General features: G+C 47.2%; 1 protein-coding gene across 1 annotated transcript in view; it reads left to right on the forward strand.

The window, feature by feature from the left end:
• The first annotated feature begins 4,956 nt into the window (after positions 1–4,956).
• The window catches only part of galnt2 (UDP-N-acetyl-alpha-D-galactosamine:polypeptide N-acetylgalactosaminyltransferase 2), a 69,198-nt gene continuing 51,287 nt past the window's right edge, over positions 4,957–22,867 (forward strand). Inside the window, exon 1 of the mRNA XM_080458171.1 lies at positions 4,957–5,552. Within this exon, the coding sequence (XP_080314297.1) occupies positions 5,457–5,552 (96 nt within the window). The 5' untranslated portion in view covers positions 4,957–5,456. The remainder of the gene's footprint in view (positions 5,553–22,867) is intronic.

A 22,867-nucleotide genomic window follows, 5' to 3' on the forward strand; every position in this document is an offset into this window, starting at 1 on the left:
TATTTCATTTGTTTTGTAAATCCTTTTGTTTCTGTTTGAACTTCAGTCTTTGGTTAATAGAGGCATCTCCAAAACTGCAGCTTAATTTCCTCAAGTTTGCATACATTTTGATTTCATTCGGATGAGTATGGTAGGTGATCAGGCCGCATTTCAAGCCATCTTTGATAGGGAAGGCATTGGCAAACCTCATCTGGTGATGGGCAAAGATATGTTACATGGTGAACAGGTAGCCACTACATCACAGAGAAAATGAACCACACATTTGATTATTCAAACCTTCATTTTTTTTTTGTATCTAACAAAGTAATACCTCCTGTACAATAGCATGTCGAGTGTGAACTAGTTTCCAGTGTGGCGTTGTCGGGAGCTGAAGCCGATCCCAGCTAACTATAGGTGAAAGTGGTCAGTCCATCACTGGGAAAACACAGTCACTCACCTTCACAACTCTCGTAACACACACTTTAAACACACACATTCATGAATCAGGGTCATCGGGTCATCCGGGTACTCTGGTTTCCCCCACAGTCCAAAAAACATGCACTGGGGCGGCCCCAGCTGTCCAGGACAAACTTGTAAAAGAGATTATTAATGTCAACGTGGTTCTCCCGACTAAATAAAGGCTACATAAAATCTGCTGCTAGAATAGCATCCGATTTAAAAGCTGTGCAGGAGCATGACAGGAGCCACCATTCCAACTTGGAAAAGGAGAAGCCGAAATGCCTCAGACTGTGAAATAAACATGTAATCATTAAATTTACATTGACAATCTCTGATATTTTATGAGGTTTCTTGGGTTTTACATGATGAATACCTATAAAATATTGTTAGGATGTGAATTGCTGCCGTCTCTCTTATCATAATCCCCAATTAAACACACTCTTATCTTGCAACCCCATTGACTGGCTTAGTGGTACATGCAGTGTGTGTACAGCTGCAGAAACAGTGTACCTGCAGAGTTTTTATTAATGAAAGCACAACAACTGTCATAAAACTGTCACCGTGCTTCTCCGCTGAGAAGCTTTATAGTACAGATAAACTGAACTGGCAGTTGTTTTATTTTACTTTGAACACATCAAGGGAGCCGTCGATGCAAAAGTCAGGCAGTGAAAGATGGCTCAGGTTTTAATGCTTCAAAATGATCATTTAAATTGGCATTGTTCCAAAACTGCTTTTTTAAGGAACCTACAAAGGTAGTCAATATAACTCTGCTGACATGGAATATAGTTAACAGTTGGAAACATTGACTCACTTATTCCACAGCAGGCGTCATATAAATTAGATACTTGTTGAGACCGATATGTCACTTCTTTGTTTTTTTAACCTTTCCCTCACAAGTGGTCTTTGAGAACTGAAGAGGGACCCTCTTTTGAAGATAAAAAAAAGTGGCTTGCTGCTTAGATGGAGCATAAAAGCACCATGTCAGTGTGAAAGGCTTTGAGTTTGACATGTAAGTGATGGTATTTTTCAGTCATCTGTGACATTTTGTGAACTCAGATACTTTTGCATCAACTCAATCAAATCAATCAGCTGGTGGCCTTCATTCATAAAATAATTTCTGTTTCGGGGTTGTTGTTGGCACCTGTTGTCCATTTCATTACCACCAATGCAGTCGAATCCCGTTGAGAACCAGTTATACTAAACTTACAAGATCAATTTCCCAGAAGTTAAACTGACTTGATGTTATAATGATACGGAAAGTGTTTCTTAAATTTTTTGAACAGTATATTTAACAATGTGGTATAGCTCTGTTCACTTTTATTACTTTACTTACAAACCCCAACCTTTCTATGTGCATGTCCTTAGTGTGAATGTGTGAGTTTACTCAGGGTGCTCTGACTTCCTCCAATTACCTAATTAATTTTGATTGGTGACTAGTATTCCCGTGGGCTCACCACCCGCAGGAAAGGTTCGATGTGATCTGTGTGACAGTGCTCAGACTGCCACCCCCGCAACCCGGAAACGGATAAGCGGGAGAAGATGGATGGATGGATGGATGGATGGATGGATGGATGGATGGATGGATGGATGGATGGATGGATGGATGGATAGATGGATGGATGGATGGTGACTATCAACTTACATGATAACCTTAATACATGGGCATAGAAGATTGGTGATACTATTGTCGAAAGTTAGAGCTTTGATCAGAGGCAACATATATGTATCTCTAAACTATGCTTCTGGAAGACAAGCAAAATCCTGTAAAAGCCAAACTGACCTTCTTTAGAGATACATTGAGACCCTCTCAACAGCCGTACAAGGCAAAGAGCAAAAGACACAGCAGCTCTTCTACCCCTGCAAATCTAGATTTACACATCTGCTTCGCTGCTTCTCGCCGCCAGCCCTCTCCTTCAAAGTTTTGACTTCTATCCATCCATGCTCTAACACTACTGTGGGTAACACAAACACACCAAGTCTCTTCTCAGACACTGCAGCAAGAGCAGCAATGAAAGAGTGAGTGTGTGTGTGTGTGTGTAATACTACTGGGAGATCCTTGGAGGTACAGCACAACGTGTGTATTGATACTTTTTTTTTTTTCAATTTGACTGTGGGGTATTTTCCTTTCCAGTTAAAATCTAATTTTGTCACCATTAAAATGAAAAAAGTCAGAGGCAGAATGAGCCATGCACAACATGAACTAGACCTTTTAGTTTAGCCAGCGGCGCTCCAGCTGAGCTCTGGCGAGAGCTGAGAGTTGACGCGAGTGCTGCAGAACTCCTTTCAGATTGTTTGAACACTGCCCACAACATTTATTCCTATTGAATATTTCACGAATTTTTGAAGAAAAAAAAATTTATAAAAAAATTATTTTCCATTTTAAAAAAAACAAACAAACCTGAAAGATTCTCAGAATGAGCCTATAAAACACAACATTCTGTCAAAGCGGGTTTGTCTGTGCAATTATTCTCAAAGTGGGAAGGTTACAGAGACATAGTAGAAGTATGAATATATAAAAGTGTTTTTGTACTTGTTTATTTTTATTTCAAACATAAAACAAAAAGTGAGTAAAAACTTTACTAATGTTTAACAAAACTAAACAAAAGCCAATGCTTGAAAAGGAGTAGGAAGAAGTACATACTTAATAAATTCCTACCCCTTCTCACAATACACACATTTGTTAACAAAAATACAACCTCCCTCCCACCTCATCCTCATCTCCATCCAGTGCTTTATAATAAATCAGAAGGAACCCAAATAAACATACAACGTGACCCCTCCTCATCTGTGTATTTCTAAAAATGATCCTCCTATACTTCTTCTTAAAGTGCTCTATAGTAGTGCTTCCCTTCAACTCCTCCTCGAACCCATTCCACAATTCTACCCCACAAACTGAAATTCACAAATATAATCATCTTCTTTAGTTATAAACCCCTCCCCTAAACTTTTGAGGCATTTCATAGCTAACTTCTTTATTTACAGCATACGGAGGTTTTTTTTTCCATTCTTTTTCATAGAACAGGCCATCTCACATTATACTAGATCAAAATGTACAATAATCAAAACCCTGTATGTCAATAGGCATCAGGACATGTCCCTCACTTTCATAGTTTTACCTACACTGTGAGTAACAGAAATTATGACAAAAATCCACACCTGTCTTTATGATTGCATCATCAATTGCATGATTGCACCATGAAAATATTGATAATGAGAAATAATTTAAACTTCAATTTCTGCCATGAATGATCTACCTGATGAGTTATTTTAGAAAGCTCTGAACAAGTGCAGCAACGGAGATCATTTATTCCACATATTTATCATCTTGATGAGGTAGATTCCAAGTGCCAGATCCTTTCTGCTTTGAGTGAAGACATATGGCTCAGTTTAAAATGCCGAGCTGAACTTTTAGTTTCCAGCCCTATGCAGAGTGAAGGTCATGATGACCTCTGTATGGCCGATTATTAGGTTTGACATTCTGCTTAAAGCTGCAGACTTGTGATTAATCTCTTCATTGATTAATCATCAGATAAGTTTCTTGATTGATGATTTAAGTAGTAAAAACAGAACTCTGGAGAAATGCCATCAGATTGCTTATTTGGCTGCAATCCAAAGCCTAAAAATATAAAATGGACCTTGAGGCGAGTTTGCCTTGTGGTGATTCAATAGTCAAAAATTTACTTTAAACTTAAGGTTTTAAGCCACGATTTATGGGAAGCTTCCACTGGCCCTATCAATGTGAAAATTTGAAAAAACCCATTTTGTTAAAGGGTATGTGAAATGCCCAGAGCTCTGAAAATCATGGATGACATCAAGTTTAAGAGGAAAGAATAACAAAATCTGCATTTACTCAAACACTCATGGAAGCAATAATATGCATTTTAATGGAGATTTTACACAAATCGAAGCACAATCCTTATTTTGATGAGCCTCATTTCATATCTGGCATTAGTTCAGTCAGTTTTGCATCCTTGTATTCAGAAGGGAACCTGAACAATCAGGTGACATATCAACACAGTTCACCTGTTAAAAAAGAAATTTCATTTCCTTGCGGGTTCATGCTGGTCAGTTTTGCTGGTGCACATCCAGCATAAACCAGCAAGGAAACTATGAGTTTGCAGCAGCAGAATAATAAAAAAAATAATAAAATGAAATATCAGATATTTGGGGGGAAATACACTGTGAAACAAAGACACATGAAACTAAGAAGAACTGGTCTATCATTTTTCCAGATTTGTGTATAGAACAGTCTGCAACAGCACAATACAGAACTAATAAATAATATTTGGAAGGCATTTATAGGTGGAACGAAGTGTATGTCAGACTTTGTATGCCAAGTAAGGACTCAGTCCTGAGTTTAAAAAAAGATCCAGATGATTTGTCTTTCTAAAGTAGAAATACGGCATCTCGTGACATTGGGGGATAGAGTCGAATAAGGATAAGGTAAAGCTACACCTCGTTCAGATCCTTCCTACCTGGCAGTGTGTGTCTGGCTCTTATCACGCCAGTGAACGCTTTACACAAGAGCTTTTGTCGCGAGCTGTTCACGCGCTGCTAGGTGTTTCTGGCGCCCCTGCCGGCTCCTTGGAGCGCATGCGGCTGCACATTGACACAAATGTAGCGTGATGAGCAAAGATCCTCTCCTTCAGCAGCCAGAAGCACACCACTCAACGTCTACAACCGCAGCGTCCTGCCGGGACTCCTCTCGGTCCCGATCGGACAAGGAAACCGGCGCGGCGCGGCTCGACTCGCGGCCAGCCCCAGCCCTCCTCCAGGGCTGCCTGTGCCGGTGTTTGATTGGATTAGAGTCGGGCTAGCCTTTGCCCTCTAACCCCGCTGATGTTGGCTTGCTGCTTCCTGCTCCCTCCGCTCCCCCTGACCGACTGACGAAGTCTGCCGACGCCGCACGGCGAAGCGCCCTGCACGGACACAGCCGACCGGGACCGGAGCCACCGGAAAGCCGAGCGGAGAGCCGCGACACACGGAGGCGGGCGGGCGGACAGGAAAAGCAGGCAGCCATGCGGAGGAAATCAAGGATAATGTTGTGTTTTGCGGTGCTGTGGGTGCTGGGGATAGCCTACTACTTCTACTCGGGGACAGCGCTGAGTCGAAAGGTAGGGCTTCCGTTCCTCGGCTGCTTGTTTGGGGCTCGACGCTCCGGTTCAGTGTCGCTGTGGATGTTTTCCTCCAGGACAAAGCGAAGATGGAGTGGTGTGATTTGATCGGGGTTTTTTCCCCCCTCCACTGCTCGCTGGTGTTTTGTGGCGGCATGACGTTGAGAGGAATGTCGTAAAGGGCCTGCTAGTATCAGTGGGCAGGCATCGATTTGGTGCGGATGAGTGTGGATAGGGGGACAGGGGGGGGGACGGTGTCCGGCCGGCCGGTCTCTGCGCACGGACCTCCCGCCGCGCCGGTGACTGCCTTCCTGTGGCATAGCGGAGCCGACACCGGCCAGCTGCCGTTAACCACTGCCTACGGTGGCCGTGTGGAGTGATGTGAGAGCGCATTAGAGATTTTAGCAGGCAGGGTGATTGTTATTATTGATAGGAGGCTGCCGGCCTGGCTGTGAGGGCCGGGGGGTGGAGGGAGGTGGGGGGGTTGGAGCCGCGAGAGCACGTCAGCACGAGCTGCTGCTGCCGCCCGGAGACATCAACCCAGATCAGGAAGTGTAGAGATTAACAACGGGTTAGACCACTCATCCACCCTGCTGTCAGCCCGGACTTTTTCTTAAAATGTGCCCTTTGACTTTGTTTATTTGTTTGTGTTGTAGCAGTGAGAACAGCCCAGATTTGTCTCAAACTTCAGACCCTGCCTGCTCCTGTCGAGTGAAAACATTCCTCCTGTTATTTGATGAGCTGTCAGTCGCAGGTTTGCTGAGCTCAAGTGACTGTAGTCTGGTGTAACATCCATGGAGCAAATCCTCTCATAATCTGTAGGTTTTTTTTTTTTTTGAGCGTCAGATTTGTGTTGCAGTGATTTTTGTCCACCACTGTCACTTTGAGCTGATTATTTTGTCCCTGCCAGTGTTTCACACCCATTTCAGACACTAAGGTGATTCAGTGTTCTCAGATTTGTCCAATTACAATATTGCAATGAACCTAAAGCAGGAAGAGACTTTTTTCTTCAAGAGAGCACATGATAACTTTGGGCCATGACTTTCCAGAAAACAGTTTGTTAAATGGTTTAGATCAGCTCCTGCTCCATGTCAGTGTTGAATTGCCTATAGTGAGTTTTGTTTAGTAATAGTGAGTCAGATTGGGACTGTCCTACAGGCAGCACTATGCCCAGCTACAACCTAAAGCAGTGGTCCCCAACCTTTTTTTTGCAGTCTTAAGCAACCTAATGTTTTCACGGACAGGACTTTTTATTATTCCTTTAAAGCATCTTTGTACTTCTTAATGCCAAACACCTCTGCTCTTTGCTCCTCTGCTGCAACGGAGCATCACTTATTCTCAGTCGTTGCAGATATAAAATACCCTTATGGGAAATAATGCTTGCATCCAAGCAAATTCCAACTATAGCCTTACAATACTCTATGAAGAAATATTGGTAACATGAAAACTATAGAAAAAAATATAATAAGCATTCATTGTTTTGTCATTTCTTATGTATAGCGACAACACTGTTCAGGTTGAAGCATCTTGAAGCTTCTCCTCCCCTGTAAAGTGTCTCCTGCTTCTGGTCTGACGTCTAGATAAAATAAGACATCTCAAACATGGCATTCGATTCTGGGAAGTCATAATCTGCTGCAGACTGATCAATAATGAAAATAATCTTTAGTGCCTGTCCTCCTTCCAGCTAAATGTTACAATTCAAGAAATTCCCTTTTCCAAAAGGTATAAAACTGAATAGTTTTTGAGGACTGATGGCTTGGCAAAAGAAGACTATCTGCGATTATTTCTAACGTTTTAACGATTAAATGGTGGAGGACGAGACCCCCACCCCCTAAAAAACAATCTGTGTTTAAAGACCAGTAAAAATCATCTCACAGTAAAAAGCAAAGCAAAGAACTTGAATAGTCACGCCTATTAAATGGTTTATTAAAAAAAAAAAAACAACAACACAATAACCTTGACGGTGACAGGGTTCATCACAGGGATGTGGTATTAGTATGGTTCAGGTTTTAGCCAATCTTCTCTAATGAACTGACAGTTGGTCCACTTTTTGTGTGTCTGTTGTGTGAGAAATATTGGTGTGCTTATGATCACTCCTCAAACTTGTATGCGACTGTCGTCACATTGGCTGACAGCAGAGGTGAAGTCACTGTGTTAGTCTGAGGTTTGGATTCCATTCATGATGCACCCAGCCTGTACATGCAGCGGGATGTCATGCGTGAAAGTTCAATATCCTCCAGCTGTTCACGTGTGGAGTAAGACACGGCGCTGCTGTTGGCACATCTATGTCCTGTGTTAGTGTGGGCGAGAAACCTTTGATTTAGATGTTGGGAAAGAATCCAGTCCCAACCCAGTGTGTGGGCCTGTGTAATGTAGGGCAGCCTATCCTACGGTGTATGGATGAAGTGCACTGCGTGGGTGGTTTGTGCACACTACATTGCTTCTATTGCCCTGCTAGATTTAGTAGTGTGAGTGACTGTGTGTGTGTGTGAACGCCCCATGTGTATTCCACCTGTCTCTTGTCTTGTCGTATCTGTCTCGCTGTGTTTGCTTTGCTCCAGTCAACCAGAGCAGCCCTTTTACTTTTCCATTAGTCTGATAGCTCCACTCCGTCTGTGTGTGTTTGTGTGTGTTTGAAGTCCTTAAAGGGGTCAAACCGACATGCCTTGATAAGCAACTTTCTCTGGAGAAGGATTGCGAGGAGCTTTAATATGGATGATGGGCTGTACCTGGCCGGTGTCACTATACAAAAGGACATTTAATCTGTTTACACAAGCGCAGTGCAGCCAGGTAAAGTGTTGTTTTCCCCTTCATGTCCACCTCCACATTCAAAAGAACAGCGGCATTTAAAAATTTCTCTCTTCTTCCATCTTGAAACAAACTTTGTAACTGTCATTTTGTGAATTCCTTAGAGACACTCAACACCTTCATAAAAGCTCTGAACAGATGGACTGAATGTTATGGACCGAGACAGATTCAGAATCACATCCAAAGTTTTCACGCTCTTCCTGATGATTGGGAAATTTAGCATTTGTTACAGCTTGTGTTGGAGACATTCCGGGTTACGGGGAGGTTTTCTCTGCACTTTTAATTTTTCTGCTGTTCTTTCTGCTTTGCTCTTCATGAATGTTCCAACATTGATAAAACTGCCAAGTGTTGGGGTCAGCGTGTGATCAGAATATGCAAATTACCCTAGTGGTAGGCTACCGGAAGGTTCTACCCTGTCAGAGGTAATTTACATATAAACGAATCGCCAAACAGAAGTAAATTGTTATTTACGGGTTGACAGTTACTGATCACTAGCGGTAGGCCACCAAAGTAATGGATTACTGGAGTAATAGATTACTAAGGTAATGTACCAAGTGTAAGTTATGCAAAGCTATAAAGGTTGATTGGAGTAAATAGTCAGTTATCGGCCAACAGCTTTGAGCTAAAAAGGGTCGCCTGACGGGAGGAACCTCCACGGGGTCCAATCGCGAAGGCGGTCCACCAGTGGCACGACCGGTCAACAGGCGTGACGGGTCACTCCTTTGTTGACAACTGCGGGTCAGTGGCGTGACCTACCGAAGCGCCTGTGGACCCACAGGAGGCGACTCGCTGGAGTAACCGGGGAAAAGCTCAAGCTGCGAAGGCGTCACAAATGGCTATTGACCTATCAATGAACAACGGTACTTGATTACGAGTGATGATTAAATTACGGAGAGCAACCTATGATTCAAGTTATCAATGAAACAAACCTGCGATTTGTAAGTCAATAACTGAGGGGAGGCTGAATTACTTCGGTGGAGTGGACCACCGAAGGTGATCTGCAAGTAATTTAGAATGGATTGTTAATCAAACAAGTTTGGTTATTTATCTAATAACAATCGGGAGTAATCAAGGAGGAGTTGGAATTAATTAAGTAAAGTCGGGGTTTACTAATTAAATACAATGAGTTATTTGAATGAGCTAAACCATTGAAATTGAATTAAATGCAGTTAGGATTATTAATTGGATAAACTTGCGCTTTATGAATTAATAATACTGGATAATTGGATGCTGAGATGCACGAAAACCACTTAAAAATGATTAAAAGCACTCTTGAGTATTAATTGAATAAATTGACTAATTTATTAATTAATAAAGCATACAAATTATCTATCTGCAACAAAAATAAATGAACAATAGCTTAGAGACAATTCAAGTTGTGATTAGGTTAACTGGGTAACAGATCAATCAATAATAGTGCGGGTAATTAACCACAGAAAATGCGATGAAACACTTAAAATTATTTAAAAGCAATGCGGGTTATTCCCGTGGAAAACCTGCATTCATTCGCCAACGCCTCCTAGGTGTGTTAAATTACCCAAAGCGTTAAAATCATTGAAATTGATTTAAACCATTCAAACTATTAATCAATTGAATATTACCGTTACTTAATCAAAGTCGGGGCACCAGCTGAAGTTAGGGTCTTAAACGAAACATCAGTCTTAAAAAAGAAAGTTCAATTAAAATGTTTAAATTATTATTTCTGATTGAAATGATAATCGCAATTTAACTGAAGCAGGAAAGGAAGGCTGTAAATCCGAGCACTGACTGTTACAACCAGCAGTTGTCGCTGAAAAGCACACAAAAACCACCAAGAATCGTTCAATTCAACTATTAAGTGTTTATTAACAAACGTCTATTCCTAAATCATCAATCTATGAATCACATCTAATCAATAAACATCAAGCAAGATCTCATAAAACAACACAATACAAAACAAAGCCAGCTAATAAAGTGTGTGTGTGTGTGTGTGAGTGTGTGTGTGTGTGTGTGTGTGTGTTCGAGTGTGGGGGAGCGATGTGTGTGAGTGGGTGTGTGTGTGTTCGAGTGTGGGGAGCGATGTGTGTGTGTGTGTGTGCGGGTTTGTGGAGCGAAAGGGGCGTGACTTGGTGAGAGGGTAATGACCACGAACGTCCACCAGAGGGAGGTAGACGTCGGCGGTCCGGTGTAATCACCCGATCTGGCCACTAGGTGCGCGTCGGCGCGCGGGGCAGTTGTGATGACTTAATGCAACCACCAGATGGCGGTACGAGCGGTTGCAATTACCCACGCGACTACCAGAGGGCGCCAAACGGCTCGGCGACCCGGCGAGGAAATCGATGTGATTACCCACCCGGTCACCAGAGGCGCTCGGCGTGCTCTGCCTGGGATAGCGTGACGTCACTGAGCTCCGCACGGGCCGTAGCCGTCGGGAGCGCGCCGGATTCCTTGTGGCCGAGAAATCCGAGCCGCAGTGAACTACACACGGTCCCAGGGACGCACTGAAAGGAGGCGCTTGGAGGCAGCGGCGGCCGTACCGTGCGCTGGTTAGTGAACAGGGAAACAGAGGAGAAGAGGAGAGAGAGAGAGGAGAGAGGAGGGGGTGTCTGACTGTGTACACTGACGCGACCGCCTCAGCTTACACGTACAGAGTCCAAAAACGGCTGTTCAGGCAGATATGGACTCTGGGAGCAGAAGCGTGAGCTGAGGATGAGGAGGCTCGCGCGTGCGTGCGATGATTCGCGTGGATGGCCGTCCACGCGTAGACACAAAAGTACTCAGAAACAGGGATCGGCGTCCCAAAGTTACAAGTACCAACAATAAACACACAGCAATAATAATATCACGTTATTCTAATTCCTGCCCAGACTCTAAGCCTTACTTGGTTGGACGAGGGGGAAACGTGCTTCCGTGGCCAGGTGAAATCCGTCGATTTGTGGCCGCGGGCGGTTCTCTGGCGTCCCAGAAAATAGAGACCTGACGTGGACTACGGAGGGGAAACCCGTAGTGTGATCCGAGGGGCGATCAGCAGCTTCTTGCGATGAGGGGGGGAGTGAAGAAGCGATGCTCAGGTCGGTCTGCAGACGAGCGTGCGGTTGCTGCGCGCGCTCGGGGTCCGGAGGATGCAAACAAAAAAAAGGAAGAAAAAAAGAAGGGGAAACCAAAAATAAAGGGAATTCCCGCTTTTCTTGAGCTCGTCCAGCGAGGTGAAGAAAATTCAGGCCCGGTCCAGGTGCGTTAACACGAGGCGCTTTGTCTCCTTACGAAAAGGTGCGTCTGGGTTGACGCGATTTCGTTTTGGAAGAGGCTGGATCTCTTCCCGGGCCTGAATTTATACCGTTATGATGTCTTCCGGGCTCCCCGCGGCGTTGGCCGTGGTTCAGCCAATCCACGCGGGGTTGGCTTGCGCGTCACCGGGCCGGTGACCCGGTGATGACGGGATTTTGGGTCCCCCTGCCGTCGAGCTGCAGTGCCGCAGCTAGAGGAGGGGGGACCCGGGGGCCCCCCAGGGGGGGGTCATGTGATCAATGGCGAATTTTCCAGGGTTGAGCACATGGTTTCTTTGTTCTCAAAGAAACGTGGCTCACCCCCCTCCTCGCCCCCCCCCCCCTTCCTCATGAGGGTGAGTGAACAAAGGATTTTGGCTCCAACATCCCCCCTTTGTTCCGAAGAGTGGGATGCAGGTCACAGTCTTTGGAGCAAACCTGGGCCGAACAATCCATAGAATCTGTGAACGTCCCCATGTCCTGTGAAACATACTGTCCTTCTCTGTCCACCAGTTCACATGTGAGGTTATTTCCTGAGCAGGCTGGGCTAGTCTGGGCAGGCTAAGGCTAGTCTGGGCAGACTTACTATTTCTATTCTAACTATCTAAGCACACATACATTTCATTTCTTAAGGGTCGTCACCAGTGAACATGAAAGAGGTAGGAAAGGGACAGGAGAGTGAGAAATAGGAAGGGAACGGGTGGTTAGGAAAAGGGTTAGTAGGCCGTGCCTTCACCTCTTGGTTGGGTGAGGGCTGGCCTATTGTGTGTTTGTGGATGGGCCCACAAAACGTGGCGAGACCAGGGTCAGGGAATCCAGTCGGGCCTGTAGTTTCTGGATGTACTTGTACATCGCGTACGCCACTACGGCCGTGATGATCCAGCCACTGAGCAACATTCCGAGCGCTGCCATGCTGATGGGATGGTCTTGGTATGGGTGTCCACCTGCCCGCCTAGGGAAAGTGGCTGAGAGCCCTGTGGGCTTTAAATTGAATTTAATCAATTTGGTTCCCTCAGCCAGAAGCTGGCTTTGGAGGGTGGCATCAATTGTGAAATTGTGCCCGACGAATGCATCCATCATCTCAATCTCCACCTCGTGTCGGTCGGCATCGAGATGATGGAGGATTATGTCGTCAATGTGTACTGTAGCCCCTGGTGGGACATTGAGGAATATTGTTTGATTGGGCAGGGTGAGCTTGGTGGCTATATCATGGCGGTCGTAGGACATGGTCGCTTCAGAATGAGGTGTGTTGACGAGCCATCGACTACCTGCTCTCTCTACTCTGGTCTCGGTTCCTTCATCTTTGATGGACAAACTACCTTGACATTTCTGCTCCGGGGCGTCTGCCCTCAGCCCACATAGATAGTTGGTGACATCTCTAATGAAAGGGTTGCTGGGACAGATCCAGTGAATGTCTTTGGTGTTTGTGCACATGCTGAGATTGGGGACCAGGTAGAGTGAGGGGTTGTCGTCGTGGTAGGCGAGTGTGGGTGGCGTTCGGAGGTGTACGTGTGTGTTACCCTCCCAGAATCCCACATTCAATACGGTTTTTAAACGGTACACATTCTGCTTTTCAATGATTGGTAGGTTTAGGATAAATCCTAACTCTAGGTTCTGTGGGTTCACAGAGATCGGAATAGCACTGCCGAGACTATATGCCAGATGTACCTGTGAAGGTTGTACAACAGTGGTGGTAGTGGTCTTGAGAATCTGTTCAACCAGTGTTAGTGGAACTAAGTACGTGGGGATCTTCCCGGTACTGAGGCTACTCACGGAGGAACTGACTTCTCTAAGGAGATCTTGCATAAGATCCCTGACTATTCGCACATACGTTATGTCCTCACTGACGATACTTGACAAGGTTGTTAAGGCATGCAAGGTGTTATTGATTAAAGCAGAATGCAAGTTTACAGTGAGTATGGTTCCCTGAACCGTTTTGGTCAAGCCTTGTAACTGTTCACTCTGTATTAGGAGTCTCTGTTGGATTTCCGGCATTTCTTCTTCGAGTTCCCCGACATGTCTCTGAAGGGCCTTCAGGCTGACCGAGTTGGCTGCGGAGAGGCCAATCGAGAACAGCGAGCCGATGCCTGCTGCTGCGGAGAGCAGTGCACCGAGGAACCGCTTGGGTCGCTTACCGTCGCTGAGGTCTTTCTCAGTGACCATGAATTTGTCCAACTGTTCAAGCATGTGAACCGTTGCCTGTTTCGCATGCTCGATGGTGTCGGTGGTCTGGATTCCGCTTAGCCTTCCCTCAGTCAGCTGGGGGGGCTTGCGGATGTGGTTGCGGTATACATCCCAGGTACGGCACCACTGACCTTTGCGAAGTGCCAGTTTGGCGCCTGCCGCCAGGAGCTGGTTCAAGACGTGTCTTATCTCGGCTAAATGCTCCTCAAAGGTGCAGCTTCTCATGAGGATGTCATCCACATAGATGAGGTTGCCTCGGGCGGCGGCGTCACTCATCGCTTTGTGGAGGAAGATGTTGAACTCAGATGGTGAGTTTGAGTAGCCGAATGGGCACCGGTTCCAGGTGTACTGGCGGTTGCCAAAGGAAAAAGCAAGTTTGTACTGGTCAGATGGATCCACTTTCATGGTCCAAAATCCATTTGCCACGTCGACTGTGGAAAAGAAACGAGCACCTTTTACTTTGGCCAGCTCCTGATCCAGGTGGATCATGGGCCAGCGAGAAAGAGGAACCTGTTTGTTCAGCGGGCGATAGTCGATGGTAAGCCGCCATTTACCAGTGGGTTTTAATACTGGCCAGATTGGCGAGTTGTACGTCGAGTTGCACTCTCGGATAATGTTCTTCTCTCGCAGTTTGTCAAGGATCTCCTGGATGGATTCATAGGCAGCCAGCGGGATTCTGTACTGGCGTACGAAGGATGGTGGCGCCATTGGGTCGGTAGGAATGCGCACTAGGTGAAGGTCTGTAACCCCACAATCATGTGCATCCCTAGCAAAGATCGCTTGAAATTCGCGGAAAACATTTCTGAGTGCTTCTCGTTGTTCCCGTGTCGTGAGAGCATCTGCTTTTTCAAGTTGCTGCTCAATCTCTGACTCAAAACCAGAGTACGGTTCCTCCGGTGCAGACCCTGGCTGCCCACCGGGGTTCTCAGCACTTTCTGGTTGAGTCGCCAGCGCGTACACTATCATGTCACCTTCGGTGCTGAGGGTTGAACCACAGATTGCCTCCTGTGCGAGGGCTTCGTGACGAGCAATGGTGATCATGCGGGTGGGGAACGTGTACAACACCTTGTCGAGTGTCTCGTCCCTGATGAGGGATGGAGGTAGGTCGCCAATGACGGGCACCCTGAGCTCGAAGTCGTGAAATGAGCTGTCGACCAAGACGCCTAGTGGTTTTCCCGCATTCACCTGAACCGGATTGTGGGTCAGGTTCTGGACTAGCAGGTAGGCTGAGCGGTTGGTTAGCTCTAGAAGGGGTGTGCCACAAATTGTCAGGCAAAGGTCAGAAAAGCACGGTAAGGGTTGAAAGAATGCTTGTGGGCCAAGCATCCTCTGCCCCTTGAGGAGTGCGAGACGGATTGGGAACCCGGCTGTCCGTGCTGGAATTGTGGCTTCCAACTCACTAGCAGCGTGACACGCCTGCGGGATCGTCTGACCGGATGCCATTTGCTCCGGCTCGGTCGTCAGATGCTGCGTGTCCGCGCTCGCCAGTGACCACAAAACCTGGTTCACGGCGTCCAGCTGGACTCCAAGCCTGACAAGGAGATCCGCTCCTATGTGACAAGGAGGGCGGAGCTGCGGGACGACACTCATATAGTGCATGGCTTTCTTCTGCCCTATCTGCACGGAGAGGGCACATACACCAGTTGCTTTGATTAGTGTCTGCGGCGACCCTGCAGCAAGCAGGCGATGGCTGTGCTGCACTTGGACAAGGAGTGCGTTGTGTTGGCACAGATCCTTTAGAAGATCGGCATCAATGGCAGATTTCTCTGACCACAGAGCCAAGAGTGTCTCTGGGACCAAGGTCCCATTCAGGTGTACCCCCCCCACGATGTGGGGATTGTATAGTGGAGATCCATCGTTCGCCAGTGCGCATAGGAATGATGGATGCTCTCTCAGAGACTGATAGCTCCTAGACTGCCGCGACTGCTGGCCGTCAGGGAGCATGACAAGAGGGGTGTTTGAGCCAGATTCTTTGGAAGGCGTACACATGGGATTAGAACTTCTGGACTCGATGGCAGCGTTCATGCTGTCAGAAGAGGGAGGGTCCATGTCTGGACCGATTCGAGTCGGGTTGCGTACTTGGGCCCAAAGGTACCCGCGACGGCAATCGATCAGTGGGGCTAATCGGTTAAGGAGATCTTGGCCAATGAGTAATGGTTCTGTGTCCAGCGTGGTGACATAGATGGGATGCACCAAAGACATCTCTTGGAAAGTGACATCCACCCAGACGCGTTGGGTGATGGGTGAAGTGTCCTGAGTGAAGCTTCTGATGTTAATGCTGCAAGCTTCGACCTGCAGTGGCTTTCCAAGAGACAGCAGAGCTCTCGCAAGCTCGGCGAAGGTGGCTGAACACATTAGGCTTATTTCGGACCCGGAATCTAACAGCGCGAGGGCGTTTACACATCCTCCCACCACCACGGATGTGTAGATGCGGTTGGCGTTCTCTCGGTGCACGAGATTGCCTAAGGAAGTCAGGAACGGCAAATCGGTGGACTGGGAAGCTGTCGTTCTTGAACGTTCTCCCGCCTCACCTGTTTCTCCCCCCCACCCGACAAGGTAAACCTTGTTTGTGGTGGGTCGGGGCCGCCGCTCTAGTCAGGAGGGAGGGGGCCTACGTCCCCGTCCCCTTGAGGGGGGGTGGCGCCCCCTTTGGTTGGACAGGTCCAAGTTCTGTACAGCCTCTTTGATGCAGGTTTGAACCCACTGCTGTAGCTCAGTCTTTAACTGGTCAGCTCTGTAGCGACCGTGGTCCCTTTCCGAACCTTTCATTTTCCACTTTGAATTCGGGTCGGGCCCTTTCTTCGGTTGGAAGTTTTGTTCTGACCTGGCCCATTTTCCACCCTTTTGATTCGGTGGAATACCCTTCTGGCTCTGTTGTCCCCCCTTTTGATTTGGTTGTGCGCCTTTCTGCTCAGACGGAGAGGGTGTACCAGACCCTCCTCCAGCATTCGTTCTGGGTGTCGGCAACTCATCGCCCTCAAGCCTCAAATCCGTGTTTTCCCTTGGCTCCATTTCCAGGACCCTCTGGTCAATGTCAGGCTTCTTACCCGGGCATTGACGCAATTCCCACACCATCTGCGCGTGCTGGCGCAGTTCCTTCATGGTGGGTTTGGCGGTCCTGCAAAATAGAGCCACATCGAACCTCCCACTGTCGTGGAGGTTGTTGACAAACAGAGACTTGAAGGCGTGATCTTCCTCCAACCCCGGTGCATTGCGGCCTTGGAAGTAGGCCACTCGTAGGCGCCTGTAATACTCCTTTGGAGGTTCAGACTTCCGTTGGGTGATCGCGAATGCACCAAACGTTGCCGAAGCAGGGTCATTGTACAATGAATACTCTTCCCGGAGAGCCTGGCAGAGGGTGGAGTACCGGTCTCGGGTGTCTGGCGGCAGGGATTCCATGAAAACATGGACTGTTCTGGACGTTGTTTTCCAGAGAAGCTTTAGCTTCTCCCGCATGGAAGGACGTGCGATGTCGAGGAGGCAGCGTTCAACCTCCCGGAGGTAGTCCTCGATACTCGCGTCCTTGTTGCTCGGGTCAAAGCGTTCGATGTCCTTTGCGAGGGATTCGAGCTGGCGGGTCCGGACATCCCACCCCCTCACGGGACTGGGGCCGTCAGAGTCCTCTGACGACAGTTCCCCGTGGACTGCTGTCTGACGCGGGTCGGGGCCGCTAGGGCCATACAAGGGAGGTCTACTGGGGTGTAGAGGCACCCTCCTGGACCCCTGCTCCCGACTGCTAGCGTCGCGTGGGGGCTGCAGATGGGAAGGAGTGGCGGAGTCGTCGAAGCGCACCGTGCTGCGGCTGCGCGTGGGCTGAAAAGAATCACCATCTAAGCTATATGAGGCGTCATACCTCTGCGTTGTGGCGCATGAGGAGTCGATAGTGCCAGACCTCTCTGGCGAAGCCAGATTACGACGACCCCAATTAGGGTCACGTTGCGCACCTAGGGTGGCAGTGTAAAGCTGGTGTCGGAGATTTTCTTCCCTCTCCATGCCCATCGCGATTAGCGACTGAGCTTCTTCTAGGTTTTCCTTTAACTCCTGGATCTGAGGCTCACTCTCTAGTGTGCACTCATCGACCTTCGTCTCCTTAGGAGGAGGCAGAGCCCGTTGCTTCTCGGGCTCTGAAGGCTGATCCTCGTCCTTGGAGGCGTCCAGCTCCTGTCGGAGGCGAGCGTTGTCCTTGGATAGCCTCTGGTTGTCCAGACGCAGCCGATCCGTACGCTCCTCCGCCTCCTTTGACTGTAGCTCTGCTCTACGCTGGTAGAGCAGGCTGATCTGGCCCAGGACGTCCGGCACTGTACGTGCCGGCTTGTCCCCTGGGTTGTTGACAAAACTTACCAGCTCTCGGATCTTTTCTTCGCAAATCTCAACGCTGTAGCGTTCGAGATTTGCTTTCTCCTCCAAGGAGAGACGGACGAGGTGGGACACCACGTCTCGTATGGCCGGCTCAGTTAGCACCGGCGGAGCCTCGGCTCCCTGTGCCCGGGAACTCTTACCCTCCATTGAGTGGTTGAGATTTACGCCCGAAGTCAACAACGTTAGCTGTGGTTAACGGCAAATTAGCTTTGCTACTGCACAGGTAACGGCTGTACCTGTGTCTTACAAACCTCTCGGTTTCGTTAATTGCTCGAGCTGCACCCTATCCAAGTTAGTCAGATGCGTCTAACACCTTGGCGAGCAATATTGTTAGTGTCTATTAATCGTAGTCAGAAATCTTAACACAGCGTGTTAATCATGCGTAGAATGCAGGGAAAGCAAGGCACTAACCACTTCACAACTGATTTCACACCACAAGTGACTTTGTTCGACAGTGCTGAAAAAGTGTATCTTGAAAACCAATTCTGGGAGAATAAAGTTAACGGCTACACCTTAAGTGAACGATTCAGGATTATTTTGTGCAGTTATTTGTAACAATGCTGGTTTACAACAGCCTCACACGGGGCACCATTATGTTGGGGTCAGCGTGTGATCAGAATATGCAAATTACCCTAGTGGTAGGCTACCGGAAGGTTCTACCCTGTCAGAGGTAATTTACATATAAACGAATCGCCAAACAGAAGTAAATTGTTATTTACGGGTTGACAGTTACTGATCACTAGCGGTAGGCCACCAAAGTAATGGATTACTGGAGTAATAGATTACTAAGGTAATGTACCAAGTGTAAGTTATGCAAAGCTATAAAGGTTGATTGGAGTAAATAGTCAGTTATCGGCCAACAGCTTTGAGCTAAAAAGGGTCGCCTGACGGGAGGAACCTCCACGGGGTCCAATCGCGAAGGCGGTCCACCAGTGGCACGACCGGTCAACAGGCGTGACGGGTCACTCCTTTGTTGACAACTGCGGGTCAGTGGCGTGACCTACCGAAGCGCCTGTGGACCCACAGGAGGCGACTCGCTGGAGTAACCGGGGAAAAGCTCAAGCTGCGAAGGCGTCACAAATGGCTATTGACCTATCAATGAACAACGGTACTTGATTACGAGTGATGATTAAATTACGGAGAGCAACCTATGATTCAAGTTATCAATGAAACAAACCTGCGATTTGTAAGTCAATAACTGAGGGGAGGCTGAATTACTTCGGTGGAGTGGACCACCGAAGGTGATCTGCAAGTAATTTAGAATGGATTGTTAATCAAACAAGTTTGGTTATTTATCTAATAACAATCGGGAGTAATCAAGGAGGAGTTGGAATTAATTAAGTAAAGTCGGGGTTTACTAATTAAATACAATGAGTTATTTGAATGAGCTAAACCATTGAAATTGAATTAAATGCAGTTAGGATTATTAATTGGATAAACTTGCGCTTTATGAATTAATAATACTGGATAATTGGATGCTGAGATGCACGAAAACCACTTAAAAATGATTAAAAGCACTCTTGAGTATTAATTGAATAAATTGACTAATTTATTAATTAATAAAGCATACAAATTATCTATCTGCAACAAAAATAAATGAACAATAGCTTAGAGACAATTCAAGTTGTGATTAGGTTAACTGGGTAACAGATCAATCAATAATAGTGCGGGTAATTAACCACAGAAAATGCGATGAAACACTTAAAATTATTTAAAAGCAATGCGGGTTATTCCCGTGGAAAACCTGCATTCATTCGCCAACGCCTCCTAGGTGTGTTAAATTACCCAAAGCGTTAAAATCATTGAAATTGATTTAAACCATTCAAACTATTAATCAATTGAATATTACCGTTACTTAATCAAAGTCGGGGCACCAGCTGAAGTTAGGGTCTTAAACGAAACATCAGTCTTAAAAAAGAAAGTTCAATTAAAATGTTTAAATTATTATTTCTGATTGAAATGATAATCGCAATTTAACTGAAGCAGGAAAGGAAGGCTGTAAATCCGAGCACTGACTGTTACAACCAGCAGTTGTCGCTGAAAAGCACACAAAAACCACCAAGAATCGTTCAATTCAACTATTAAGTGTTTATTAACAAACGTCTATTCCTAAATCATCAATCTATGAATCACATCTAATCAATAAACATCAAGCAAGATCTCATAAAACAACACAATACAAAACAAAGCCAGCTAATAAAGTGTGTGTGTGTGTGTGTGAGTGTGTGTGTGTGTGTGTGTGTGTGTTCGAGTGTGGGGGAGCGATGTGTGTGAGTGGGTGTGTGTGTGTTCGAGTGTGGGGAGCGATGTGTGTGTGTGTGTGTGCGGGTTTGTGGAGCGAAAGGGGCGTGACTTGGTGAGAGGGTAATGACCACGAACGTCCACCAGAGGGAGGTAGACGTCGGCGGTCCGGTGTAATCACCCGATCTGGCCACTAGGTGCGCGTCGGCGCGCGGGGCAGTTGTGATGACTTAATGCAACCACCAGATGGCGGTACGAGCGGTTGCAATTACCCACGCGACTACCAGAGGGCGCCAAACGGCTCGGCGACCCGGCGAGGAAATCGATGTGATTACCCACCCGGTCACCAGAGGCGCTCGGCGTGCTCTGCCTGGGATAGCGTGACGTCACTGAGCTCCGCACGGGCCGTAGCCGTCGGGAGCGCGCCGGATTCCTTGTGGCCGAGAAATCCGAGCCGCAGTGAACTACACACGGTCCCAGGGACGCACTGAAAGGAGGCGCTTGGAGGCAGCGGCGGCCGTACCGTGCGCTGGTTAGTGAACAGGGAAACAGAGGAGAAGAGGAGAGAGAGAGAGGAGAGAGGAGGGGGTGTCTGACTGTGTACACTGACGCGACCGCCTCAGCTTACACGTACAGAGTCCAAAAACGGCTGTTCAGGCAGATATGGACTCTGGGAGCAGAAGCGTGAGCTGAGGATGAGGAGGCTCGCGCGTGCGTGCGATGATTCGCGTGGATGGCCGTCCACGCGTAGACACAAAAGTACTCAGAAACAGGGATCGGCGTCCCAAAGTTACAAGTACCAACAATAAACACACAGCAATAATAATATCACGTTATTCTAATTCCTGCCCAGACTCTAAGCCTTACTTGGTTGGACGAGGGGGAAACGTGCTTCCGTGGCCAGGTGAAATCCGTCGATTTGTGGCCGCGGGCGGTTCTCTGGCGTCCCAGAAAATAGAGACCTGACGTGGACTACGGAGGGGAAACCCGTAGTGTGATCCGAGGGGCGATCAGCAGCTTCTTGCGATGAGGGGGGGAGTGAAGAAGCGATGCTCAGGTCGGTCTGCAGACGAGCGTGCGGTTGCTGCGCGCGCTCGGGGTCCGGAGGATGCAAACAAAAAAAAGGAAGAAAAAAAGAAGGGGAAACCAAAAATAAAGGGAATTCCCGCTTTTCTTGAGCTCGTCCAGCGAGGTGAAGAAAATTCAGGCCCGGTCCAGGTGCGTTAACACGAGGCGCTTTGTCTCCTTACGAAAAGGTGCGTCTGGGTTGACGCGATTTCGTTTTGGAAGAGGCTGGATCTCTTCCCGGGCCTGAATTTATACCGTTATGATGTCTTCCGGGCTCCCCGCGGCGTTGGCCGTGGTTCAGCCAATCCACGCGGGGTTGGCTTGCGCGTCACCGGGCCGGTGACCCGGTGATGACGGGATTTTGGGTCCCCCTGCCGTCGAGCTGCAGTGCCGCAGCTAGAGGAGGGGGGACCCGGGGGCCCCCCAGGGGGGGGTCATGTGATCAATGGCGAATTTTCCAGGGTTGAGCACATGGTTTCTTTGTTCTCAAAGAAACGTGGCTCACCCCCCTCCTCGCCCCCCCCCCCTTCCTCATGAGGGTGAGTGAACAAAGGATTTTGGCTCCAACACAAGTTACGCTGTATTTCAAAAGCCAGTGTTATCCAAAATAAACTAACAATTTGAACATGCGCAACAGATTTAGTTTTTCCTCCTCTGCTGTGTCACAAGCTCTTCCTCAGCAGCCCCGGGTGTTTCGCCACAATAATTTCATTGATACGATTGTATCTGGAAGTACTGAGCAGTGCAGTGAGTGCTGGCTCTACAAGAACATTGCTTGATTCAAAAACTTTGAAGCATCATCACTGTTATGAATTTACCCAGAGATAATCTTGAATTTTTAAATTTATTTCAGGTTGACTGCCCTCAACTGCATTGACTCAATGTGTTTTGCATTAGTTATAAATGCAAATCAGGTAACCTCATTTTAGTGTTAACAGTGATTTAAGCCATAACTGTGATATATCCATTTGAGTTTATTTAAATACACAAGTGGTTCTTGAAGTTTTTTTTTTTATGAAAGCGAAAAAAAAGGTTTTATCACTCTCCTGCAGTTGGAAATTGGAAATGCGTTTCTCCTTTTTAATAATGATTACTGTGATATCTATTCCTATTAAATAATTTCATGGTGCTTAGCTGATGGACTGAAAGTGAAACTTTCTTCTTCCTTTTTGTTTCATACTTCGACATACAGTGTGTAAAATGACAAGGAACCTTTGGGGACTCCCAGTAGCTGGACTCGATACAAACCCTCATAGCTGTAAGTGCACCATCGTACTCAGGAGGATAATGTTGCAAACATGAGCCTGCGGCCTCACCAGGTCGTCCCATTAAGAGCTTCCTTATTCGACAGACCTTAGAGGTATTTCCCTGCCAGCATTTACTGTTGAGTCTGCTCTCCTGCTTATCAGA

Source organism: Lipophrys pholis, assembly GCF_963383615.2.
Source record: "Lipophrys pholis genome assembly, chromosome: 2".
NCBI classification, from domain to species: domain Eukaryota; kingdom Metazoa; phylum Chordata; class Actinopteri; order Blenniiformes; family Blenniidae; genus Lipophrys; species Lipophrys pholis.